The following is a 12,163-nucleotide window of genomic DNA, read 5'->3' as shown; positions in this document are numbered from 1 at the left end:
CACGTATATCCTGGGACTATCTGGAAGTTTCTGATATGTATGATGGATATAACCGTTGTTGCATTACCTAAAACTGCTGATCCTGGCTATCCCCCTGCTCACTAGGTGTACGTAGAGGTTCTTCCTGTGAGTGTCTGCACCATGAAGAAGTCCTGTTTACTGATTTCCTATTGGAGTTTTTTCTCCAGCATCCCCAGGTCGTTTGTGCGAAGTGCTGTATCCAGGGTGAGAAACTGTATCGTGTGGGCTTTGCAGCTCACCAGATTCTGTGTGATTTCTTTTGTTTAGAGATATCCTGCGGGCCCCCAGCTCACATAGAGAATGCTCTGATTCGTGGTAGCTTCTATCAGTATGGAGACATGATCACCTATTCATGCTACAGTGGGTACATGCTGGAGGGGCCCCTGCGGAGTGTTTGCTTAGAAAATGGGACATGGACAACACCACCTACTTGCAAAGGTGAGTGTTTTTATAGGCAGAAGCATACTTTAACTTGCCATAGGCATGGACTTGTCATCCTAGCTGCAATAATAAAGAAAGTGAGATTTTTGCTAGTTTCAGTGCAGTCATAGTTTTACCCAAGGGATTTAGAATCATAGAATCATAGAATCATAGAATCATAGAATAACCAGGTTGGAAGAGACCCACCGGATCATCAAGTCCAACCATTCCTATCAAACACTAAACCATGCTCCTCAGCTCCTTGTCCACCCGTGCCTTAAACACCTCCAGGGAAGGTGAATCAACCACCTCCCTGGGCAGCCTGTGCCAGTGCCCAATGACCCTTTCTGTGAAAATTTTTTTCCTAATGTCCAGCCTAAATCTCCCCTGGTGGAGCTTGAGGCCATTCCCTCTTGTCCTGTCCCCTGTCACTTGGGAGAAGAGGCCAGCACCCTCTTCTCTACAACCTCCTTTCAGGTAGTTGTAGAGAGCAATGAGGTCTCTCCTCAGCCTCCTCTTCTCCAGGCTAAACAACCCCAGCTCTCTCAGCCGCTCCTCATAAGGCCTGTTCTCCAGCCCATTCACCAGCTTCGTTGCTCTTCTCTGGACTCACTCCAGAGCCTCAACATCCTTCTTGAACACAGGATTCAAGCAGCAGTCTCACCAGTGCCGAGTACAGAGAAAGAATAACCTCCCTGGACCTGCTGGTCACGCCATTTCTGATACAAGCCAAGATGCCATTGGCCTTCTTGGCCACCTGGGCACACTGCTGGCTCATGTTCAGTCGCTGTCAACCAACACCCCCAGGTCCCTCTCCTCCAGGCAGCTTTCTAGACAGACTTCTCCTAGTCTGTAGCACTGCACAGGGTTGTTGTGCCCCAAGTGCAGGACCCGGCATTTGACCATGTTAAACCTCGTGCTATTGGTCTCAGGCCAGCAGTCCAGCCTGTTCAGATCCCTTTGCAGAGCCTCCCTACCCTCCAGCAGATTGACACTTCCACCCAGCCTAGTGTTGTCTGCAAACTTGCTAAGGGTGCCCTCAATGCCTTCATCCAGGTCATGGATAAAGACATTGAACAGGGCTGGACCCAGCACTGAGCCCTGGGGAACCCCACTTGTCACTGGCCTCCAGCTGGATTTCACACCATTTCCCACCACTCTCTGGGCCCGGCCATCCAACCAGTTTTCCACCCAGGAGAGTGTGCGCCTGGCCAGGCCAGAGGCTGACAGTTTCTCAAGCAGAATGCTGTGAGAAACTGTGTCAAAGGCTTTACTGAAGCCCAGGAAGATACATCCACAGCCTTTCCCTCATCCAGCAGCCGAGTCACTTTATCATAGAAGGCAATCAGGTTAGTTTGGCAAGACCTGCCTTTTGTGAACCCGTGTTGACTGGGTCTGATCACCCGGTTCTCTTGCATGTGCTTCATGATAGCACTCGAGATCACCTGCTCCATGACTTTCCCTGGCACTGAGGTCAGACTGACAGGCCTGTTTAAAGTGCAGGATGTTGTTTTATTTCCAAATGAAAGAGAGGGCTTCCACAATTCTTATCTTTAGTCTTTGCTAATCTTACCGTTTCTTTTGCTACAGTGTTGTATCCTCCACCTAAGATCCTCTTTCTTCACATCTTTTGTGAGAAAGTGACAAAACTAGTCATCTAGACATGCTGAGCTGTTTCAGATACGCACTGGCAGTTGGTTTTTCGCAGTCAAAGATCAGGCACTGCAGAAAACAAAATTAAGAGATCCAGTGGGTACTTAGTCTTTCACTGTATTTAGAGCTTGTCAGCTTCTGAAAATTGTTTTGCAATAAAATGCTTAAGGATAGGTTGATACAGCTCACTAAACAATACACACTAAGTACTGCAGAAATTTCATAGCTTTAGCAAAATACCAAAGACAAAGTCTAGGCTTTCTACCTTTGGCATACCAGCAGGAAAACAGCACTTCTTTGTTTGTTCAGAAAAAGAAATAACATTTAAATTACAGAATTAGCTCTTCTGTAGAGAAAATTCAAATTAAAAAATAAGGTTTGAACAGAAAATGGGGGGAAACAGCACAAAACATAGAAGAGATGATAAGCTAAAAAGTTAAAACCAGATAAAAGCATCTTTAAACACTTAGTTAAAATGAAGGATAAGGTGTAGTAAAAGAGTTCCAGGATCACAGAGCCTTGATGGAAGAGACAGAATCACAGAATCACAGAATAACCAGGTTGGAAGAGACCCACCGGATCACCGAGTCCAACCGTTCCTACCAAACACTAAACCATATCCCTCAGCACCTCGTCCACCCGTGCCTTAAACACCTCCAGGGAAGGTGACTCAACCACCTCCCTGGGCAGCCTGTTCCAGTGCCCAATGACCCTTTCTGTAAAGAATTTTTTCCTAACGTCTAGCCTAAACCTCCCCTGTCGGAGCTTGAGGCCATTCCCTCTTGTCCTGTCCCCTGTCACTTGGGAGAAGAGGCCAGCACCCTCCTCTCTACAACCTCCTTTCAGGTAGTTGTAGAGAGCAATGAGGTCACCCCTCAGCCTCCTCTTCTCCAGGCTAAACAACCCCAGCTCTCTCAGCCGCTCCTCATAAGGCCTGTTCTACAGCCCTTTCACCAGCTTTGTTGCTCTTCTCTGGACTCTCTCCAGAGCCTCAACATCCTTCTTGTGGTGAGGGGCCCAGAACTGAACACAGTATTCGAGGAGCGGTCTCACCAGTGCCGAGTACAGAGGGAGGATAACCTCCCTGGACCTGCTGGTCACGCCGTTTCTGATACAAGCCAAGATGTCATTGGCCTTCTTGGCCACCTGGGCACACTGCTGGCTCATGTTCAGTCGCTGTCAACCAACACCCCCAGGTCCCTCTCCTCCAGGCAGCTTTCTAGACAGACTTCTCCCAGTCTGTAGCACTGCATAGGGTTGTTGTGCCCCAAGTGAAGGACCCGGCATTTGGCCTTGTTAAACCTCATGCCATTGGACTCTGCCCAGCGGTCCAGCCTGTTCAGATCCCTTTGCAGAGCCTCCCGACCCTCCAGCAGATCGACACTTCCACCCAGCTTAGTGTCGTCCGCAAACTTGCTAAGGGTGCACTCGATGCCTTCATCCAGGTCATTGATGAAGACATTGAACAGGGCTGGACCCAGCACTGAGCCCTGGGGAACCCCACTTGTCACTGGCCTCCAGCTGGATTTCACACCATTTCCCACCACTCTCTGGGCCCGGCCATCCAACCAGTTTTCCACCCAGGAGAGTGTGCGCCTGGCCAGGCCAGAGGCTGACAGTTTCTCAAGCAGAATGCTGTGGGAAACTGTGTCAAAGGCTTTGCTGAAGTCCAGGAAGACCACATCCACAGCCTTTCCCTCATCCAGTAGCCGAGTCACTTTGTCATAGAAGGCGATCAGGTTAGTCTGGCAAGACCTGCCTTTTGTGAACCCATGTTGACTGGGCCTGATCACCCGGTTCTCTTGCATGTGCTTCATGATAGCACTCAAGATCACCTGTTCCATGACTTTCCCTGGCACTGAGGTCAGACTGACAGGCCTGTAGTTTCCTGGGTCCTCCCTGCGGCCCTTTTTGTAGATGGGCACAACATCAGCCAGCCTCCAGTCCAGTGGGGCTTCCCCAGTCTTCCAGGACTGTTGGAAGATGATGGAAAGGGGTTTGGCCAGCACATCCGCCAGCTCCTTCAGTACCCTCAGTACTTCAGCTCCTTCAGACCTTGCCATCTGGGTGTGGGTATAAACTCGAGAGGGGCAGATTTAGGCTAGACATAAGGAAGAATTTCTTCATGATGAGAGTGGTGAGTCACTGGCACAGGTTGCCCAGGGAAGTTGTGGCTGCCCCATCCCTGGAGGTGTTCAAGGCCAGGCTGGATGGAGCCTTGGGCAGCCTGGTTTAGTGTGACGTGTCCCTGCTCATGGCGGGGGGTTGGAACTGGATGGTCCTTAAGATTCCTTCCAACCCAAACTATTCTATGATTCTATGATCTGCCAATTCCGTATCAGGACTTGACTAGCATTTTGCTGCCAGGTAGCCCTGGAGGAGTGAGTCAGGTGCACCCTGAAGTTTTACCTCAGATGGTGTAACAGCAACCATACTAACAAACTGAACCTTAGGTATTTTGTTCAGAAATGTGAGTAATAAAACCAAAAAAACTTAGGACACCTAAGTGGCCAGTCACAAGTAGCTCTGTTGCCTAAGCTTGAGAACTCCCATGAAAGAGAAAGGTGCCATAATGCTCATCTAGAAATGTTAAAGCCATCATCAAAGCTGTCAGATCTGCCTCTCCTCCTGCAGATTTTAGATCCCCATTTCGAAAAAAGAGGCAACAATACTTCCTACCTACTTGGCAATTTTCTCTTTAGGTCAGAAGCCCTTTGGAGATGGATTCTGTGCTATGCTAAGCCTGACTAACCAGGGCCCCTCACAGTTTTTTAATTCTGACAGCAAAATGTTATGAATGTTCAGACTTAGCCAAGCTGTATTCCCCACTCTGTGAAAGCAGGTGCTCTGTTAAAATTCTGTTTCTGATAGTTATAATTACATTGCCTAAAAATCACAAGTCAGTAGATCATTTTGCGGAGACCTAGAATCAAAGAAATGGGCTTGTAGCATCTGAGAGTTTCAGGAACAGAGAAGCTGCTCCTGAAAAACAAGTTTCTCCTGGTTATATGACCTTGGCTTGCCATTTACATGAAGAATCACCAAGAAGATTACATGAAGAGTAGCCAAGTAAAGAAGATTTACAGTAAAAAAACCTGAATGACTTTAGATGTCAAGAGGTATCCAAAAGTCCTGTTTGAAATTTACACTCCCAAAGCACCAAGCTCTTTCTGAAAAATTTACTACTTACTGAACGGTGGTGGCTACATAATTAAAGGGATTTCTGCACAATAGCTACTCTACTTAAAGTAGAATTCTTTAGCAAAAGTATTTGGATATTATCTCTTCAGACTGTAACACTTTTGATTCTTCAACTGCTCCTTTAGTACCGCCAGCTTTACTTTTTGTTCTTATATAATATTTACTAGTTACACAGAGCCCTACTTTATGCCAAGGAGTGTGGTGTTTTGCTAACAGAGGTTCTTGCCACTGGTTACTAGCAACCTGGAAGGGCTGATCTGCAAAACATATATGCGTCCTCTGTGCAACACCATGCAGTCCACTGGAACTGTTCAGAGGAAAAATTATTAGGGCAAATTATTTCAAATAATGGGGTGGAGAGGTGGACAGATGATCAGGGTCTAGTGCCGGAAAACAATGCAGAAAAATTTCGGTGTATTAAGGAAGAGGGATAACAATTTCCCTCCCCATCTCTTTTCACCTAAAAGGGGAAATAAAAAGGACCAAAGCTGTTTCTGAGAGGGCAGACTTGTGTTTTCATGACACATGTCAAAGTAATCTTTCAAAACTGCTTTATAATTCATTTGAGAGATTTGCCTAACAAAAGGCCTACAGGACCCAAGCCTTTGTGGTCTACATCAGAAGCGACATGAAAGCAGTCTTTGTAGTGACTCATGCTGCATTTCTGGGTTTTGGCTCTGTGAGTTGATTATTAATGTGTCCTAAGCCTGCTTGAAATGTTCTGGCCCAGCTGAGCAGGTTGGTTAGCATAAATATTATAATTAAAAAGCAGACTTGCTAGCTTCCTTGGGAGAGCTCTCACCACAGCTGTACTTACCTGAATCGCTGTTGGTTAGAGGTTGCAGGCCAGATTCTGATCTGAGTTTCAGAGCTGAGAAGTACTAGCCTGAATCTGCCTGTCGTAAACACCTGCAGGACTCAACAGGCTGCACAGATGCACACAGCTTGTCTGACTCCAGTTTTTTCTCTCTGAAATGCTCTACAATGTGTCTTGTCTTGTTTGCCCTTTGCCCACATCTTGCTGACTGGGAGCGGTTAGCGTGGAGCTGCTAACCAAAAACCTTGTACCCCATCAGGAAATGAGCACTTATGAAAGGGCAACTGAAACATGGAGGAAATTTTTCACTTACAACCACAGGAAAGTTTTTTGGCAACGCTGAAAACAGATATCAGAATTATTTTTTTCCCCCTTTTTACCCACGCTTGTCCTGCAGCAGTGTAATGCTTTTGTGTCCTGTAGAGATCACTCCCAGGTGTGGATTTACAAGGGGATCTCAAAGATTAAGATTAATACCATGGACATAAGATCTTCTACCACTATCTGAAGTCACAGTTAATAGTTTTCATTCTCTCCCCACCACATCAGGACGACATTTGCCCTGCTTGATTTTACAATAGCAAAAAAAAGAGAATGAGATCGCAGCTTTACTTCCTGCCCCAAGTCTTTCTCTATTCTTGTCTGTCGAGTAAAGAATAATCCCCACGGCTACAGACACAGAGTCTCTGCCTAAATTGCTGTGTAACAAGTGCACACTTAGGGATAATTCTGTCTTACTCATTCAGTTTTGCAACCAAGGCCCTATCTCTGCCTGAGATCCTGTATTGCTAAGCGAGATGAAGTTGCCATCCAAAGTGATTTCTTGAACTCATGAAATATCCACTACTTCTCCATTGACAGAGAATGTACATATCAGAGGCCATTTTTCATGGGCTTTGAGTTTAATGTGGTGTATCATTTATGCACAAGCCTTTTACCTCCCATTCCATTACACAGTCATGGGATATGGTTTAAGTTGTGTGGATCACACAAAGCTTTAAATTTTTTTTTAATTCAACTTCCATAATTTTTTGTTGCACAGGGGAAGTCTGATTAGCACGCTATTCTGCTTTAGTCAGCACCCAGAGACAAGCTGTCTGCATGATCATAGGTATCTTTACAACAAAAGATGTTAAAAATATCAATTAAAATATTGCAACTTCTATCACCCTGCCAGGTCCTAAGGTCTCTTCCCATTTTCATTACTAGCTGACATTTGATGGGAAGCTTTGGCCTCATTTCAGCAGACTCCAAGCTACACTTGGAGTAGCTGCGACACTGACTCAAGCATGGCTCTATCAGGGCAAGAGGTACATTCTTTCCAATGCGGAGCTCAGGGCTGAACAGTGTTTCAGTGCACTAAATCACTGTTTGTATTTAATAATAATGTTGAACAAGATCTGAAACTGTTTCAAAGCCTAAACTCATATTTTGCTCACCTGGTGACTAATTAAAGATAGGATGCCTTTAACAATTTGGGCTGAGTTTCCTGAGGTTACTTTATATTCATAACTACCACTAATTACAAGTTAGTCTGATTACTTATTTGTTCTGTAGTATCATCTCAAAGCCACAATTTTTGATCTTTGGTATATAGTATGTACACCAACCTGACAAGAATTGTGCTTCAACAAAGATCTTTAAGTCTAAAATGTTTGTACTTACCTTCCCACCTGATTTTGTGAAATAGTCCTGGTTTCCCTGTATTACCCAGGATATGGTGCAAGGTCATAGAAGTGATGATGAATTCCAAAGCCTGTCCAGTTCAGGCAACGTACTGGGCTGGTATTATAGAGTGTACTGCAAATTCCTCACTTTTATGATTATGATCAGGTGCTTATTAACAGGAGCACAAGCCAGGGAGCGCCAGTCAGCATGAATGCTAAGTAAGATTTATAATCACACTTTGGGTTCCACAGGTAAACACTTCACTGTGCCACCGCTGCACCCTTGTTGGTCACTCTTCATTACACTGGATGTTAGTACAATAAAAATTGCTTGTTCAACCACAGTGTTTAATCTTATTCTCAACAAACCCTATATTATGCCAGACAGCATTATCTTGGTGTTTCATATCAGGGTTAGAAGAAAGCTTTATTTTATTTTGGAGTAAATTTAGAAGGCGGGGGGGAAGAAGAGAGGGGTAATTGTTCTTGTTTGAGGTGTCTTGTTTTGCTTTGTTTTTAAAACATTAGGAAAACAGATAAAGCATAGCATTAGCCTTGAAACATTGTCCAAATAATATACTCAACTATGCTAAAAATGTCCCAGTTTTCATTCTTGCCATAGACTGTCTTTGATTGTTTTAAGAGTTTCTATGCTCTTGTTTACAGTACCTAGTCAGATAATCAATGCCAGAAAATAATGTAGCCCTTGGAATCAAAGTCAAGTCATGTTTCTGAACTTTGCTTCATTTGTTTGTTCTGCTCTAAACTTTACAACTGCAAAAATCTGTGCAAGATGCTGAATTACTAGGCTTCTAATTAACCATCATCAGTTTGTCATGAAATTGTTTTGTTTTCAGCTGTCTGTCGGTTCCCATGTCAGAACGGTGGCATCTGTGAAAGACCAAATGCCTGTTCATGTCCGGATGGATGGATGGGTCGTCTCTGTGAAGAGCGTATGTATATCATCCCTAAGTGTAATTTTAGAGATGTTGTAGGTAAGACATATTAATTTACTGCAGAGAACTGGGTGGAAAAATAAAGGCATAACAGACAAAAACATAAAAACCCTTTTCTCTGCTTGATGAATTAGAGAGAACAGAAAGGACTGACTGGTTACTTGTTTCTAGACAAATGACCATCCACTGACATCTTCGAACCAAAGCAAGCGCTTTTTTAATTGATGTGATTTTGTTTGTGGGTTGAAGAACAGCCTGCTCGGTTCTCTAAAGTCTGTTTCTAATAACATTACATGATAGTTTGAGGGAAAGAACAATGGATAGGAGAGAAAAGGTGTTCTCCTGGTGGATACATTTGTTTCTTGGCTTCCTTTTTTATCAGTCTGTGATTATGAACCTGATCAATTCATGGTCAAATAATATAACTCTGTCACCATGCTGTCCTTCCTGACCTGTGCCTGTACCCTACAAATCCTCAGCCAGCTTTTCCTGGCCTGGCTCTTGGAATAGGTGGAGAATTGAATCTCTTCTGGTTGAAAAGAGCCAAATTTGACTCCCGAGTCTGTCAGAGATTCCCTGGGTTGCCAAGGGATGCCAGTTTGTGCCATGTTTCCCATTTTCTTTGTGGTGATCTTAGTTCAAGGAATTTGGGAGGGCTAACCCTTTCATGCTGGCATAGCTTCTACAGGAGAAGCCTTGGTACTAGAAAGAGTAGGAAAGTACCCTTACTATATTTAGTACTCAGTATGGCCCCAATGCAAAGCTTTAGCCTGTCCAAGAACAGCTGCAGGTGAGATGGTATCACTGTCCCTAGCTCTGGGTATACACAGATACCTACAAAAAGATGTGGCACCTCCTCCAGTAGTTCATGGAGAGGAATGTGGTTCAAGCATTGTGCTAGGTAGACACATCACATATTTAAATGATCCTCCGAATCTACCTCTGCAGCTTTCAAGTGTTCTCTGTGGCAGTGTCAGTTCCCCACGGCACAAGTTAGCTGTCCATACAGAATGAGGAGAAGAGGTTCAGTGAGTTTTGTCCTTCTGCATGTACAGAAACTCCAGCAATGCAGTGCATTCACACAGCCCCTTTTTTCTGCCTCTATGTCTGTCAGTACCACCATAGCCAGACATGCAAACTCAGCCCTGTATGTTTCACAGTTTCAGCAGAAGTGGACTGAACCCTTTGTGTTGCAGAGTTTGTTTGGTATGCCACAATTTATTTCCTTCCGTTACCATTAGTAACAATATTTAATGCATTCTTCAGGACCAGAGGACAAATTTTATGCCCCAAGTCGTTTTCAACTGTCATCCCAATTCAGATCCTGTTTTACATTATGAGGAAAATGAACAGGCAGCTGACTAGCCCCATCACACTTCATGCGGACACAGGCACTAGCACTCTTTCTCCCCTCACCCTCCTGCCCCTTTACTTTGGCATAGGTAGGAAGGAGAGGGGAAACAGATTCCCACAATTGGTTGGTCGCACATCAATTTTGCAGCATTGCTTGTCAAGCAAGGTGCACCAGTGAACAGAAAAAATAGGTTTAGTCTTTGGAGCTGAGGGCCTGTTCTGAAAGTCAAAGGGATTTTTGAGTGCTAGCATTGAGCACTGACCTGTTTGGATCAGACCACAGGTGAGACCACTGAGCACTGATAGAATTCAGTCACCTTGTAGTTCACAGTACATTTCACAGATAACAAGACAGATTCATCTTCCTGAGAGGGGCCTGACCACTCCAGAAAACATGGAGAGCACTATTAGTTTAATACTATAGACAAGTAATTCTTACTGATATGCATTAGTCCCGTGAGCTCCATGGAAGTTCACTACTGATTTCTTATCCAGGCTGACTGCACCTGCTCAGCTTGACCTCTACTGTGCAACAGAAGATTAAGAACCTCTGTGTCAGTTGTTTGCATCCCCCATCCATCTTTCCAGTATAAAACTCAACTAGAAGTGCCATTCAAGGGTCTAAATTTGAGACCCAGCTCAACTCTCGCTCTTCTTTAAGATCATGTTCACACAAGTACTTCATTCTGTTAGGGCAGTGAAGATGGCAGTTTTGTGAAGGTACTTAAGTTATGAACAGTGCACACGTTGGACAGTTCTGCAGATCTGTTCATAGGAGCAGTGTAACTTGATTGGTATTCAGTCCAAAGGCCATCAGCAGCTTGGTATCTTGCTTTGTTTCTTCCCCAAAGCTTCCAGCCACAGTCCACCTGTTGCACTGAAAATGCCTTGTAGGAGAGCTGCCTTTCAATCCGGGGATTTGGTGTAACATGTCTCAATATGTTTTCACTGGCCTAGATCAAGTGCTTTTTTATGGGCAGTGCATAGATTAGTTGTTTTGGATATTACGATGTATTTGGATATTAGATGTATTTGGATATTTACGTGGGACTCCGGGGAATCCGCAAACAATCCAGTTGCTTGCAATTAGAGCATGAACTGACTTTGTTAGCCAGCATTGCAGAAGTGGTCAATGTCTGTGGATCTTACACGTGAGAAACAAGCAAACAGCCCTGTTTGTTTCCAGTGAGCACGGAGCACACTGGCTTCTGAAGGATTCTAGCAATTGCTCCAGTCTGTCTGTTTGTCATCATTTCATCTCATGTCTGGCCACCATGCCAGTCATATTTGCTGCTTATGCTTTGTGGGTAGGTCCCATTCAGCTCTTCTGATGCTGCATGGAAACTGTTTGATGAGTTGTGGAGATTCTGAATAAACATAAGTTTTCTTGCACACTTTATTTTTATGGAGACAATTCTTCTCACTTGTTCTCTCCTCCTCTTAGCAATATGCATTCTGCCTTGTCTCAATGGAGGTCGATGTGTGGCCCCTTACCAGTGTGACTGCCCTCCTGGATGGACTGGATCACGCTGCCATATGGGTAAGATTCCTTTCACCTGCATTTTTTTCTTGGTTTTTTGTGACTCTACTATCAATACCTAGCATAGTTCACTAAGGACTCTGGAACTACTAAGCTTTTCACAGGAAAACCTAGGCCTGTAGTAATATTCCTGTAGGCTTTGCTGTCCCCAGCTGCAAACTGTTTCCAGAGTAGTTCCTGACGAGTCTTTAAAATCATCAGAGAAGTTTGCTGCCAAAAAAGGACAGACAGCATTCACAAGAATGCTCTCTGCAATAAGCAGTGTAGAAGAGGGAGCACTTCCAAAGAGAAGAATAAATCTAGACTGTCCATTCCAAGAAGAGTTAGAGTTTCATTTTCAGCTTCAGTGCATGCAGTTCACTATTAAACTCACAAACATGCTGCAGGTACTACAGAGGTTTTTTGATCAGGTACCTATCTGGTCTAGGGGATTCCCACTTACTGCCTGAGTGCTGAGCATCCTTGCGCTTGCCCAAGAGGGCATCCTTGTTTAAGGATCTTTGGGTTTAATGAGTACATGGTACACACGTGAGGT

General features: G+C 44.5%; 1 protein-coding gene across 1 annotated transcript in view; it reads left to right on the top strand.

Moving 5' to 3' along the window:
* Nucleotides 1-12,163, top strand: part of LOC138733426 (sushi, von Willebrand factor type A, EGF and pentraxin domain-containing protein 1-like) — a 152,185-nt gene that overhangs the window by 135,318 nt on the left and 4,704 nt on the right. Inside the window, exons 46-48 of the mRNA XM_069880597.1 lie at nt 289-459; nt 8,637-8,732; nt 11,533-11,628. Of these exons, the coding sequence (XP_069736698.1) occupies nt 289-459; nt 8,637-8,732; nt 11,533-11,628 (363 nt within the window). The remainder of the gene's footprint in view (nt 1-288; nt 460-8,636; nt 8,733-11,532; nt 11,629-12,163) is intronic.

Source organism: Phaenicophaeus curvirostris, chromosome Z (assembly GCF_032191515.1).
Source record: "Phaenicophaeus curvirostris isolate KB17595 chromosome Z, BPBGC_Pcur_1.0, whole genome shotgun sequence".
NCBI lineage: Eukaryota > Metazoa > Chordata > Aves > Cuculiformes > Cuculidae > Phaenicophaeus > Phaenicophaeus curvirostris.
The sequence above is the reverse complement of the archived record's forward strand: the minus strand, read 5'-3'. Positions and strand labels throughout refer to the sequence as shown.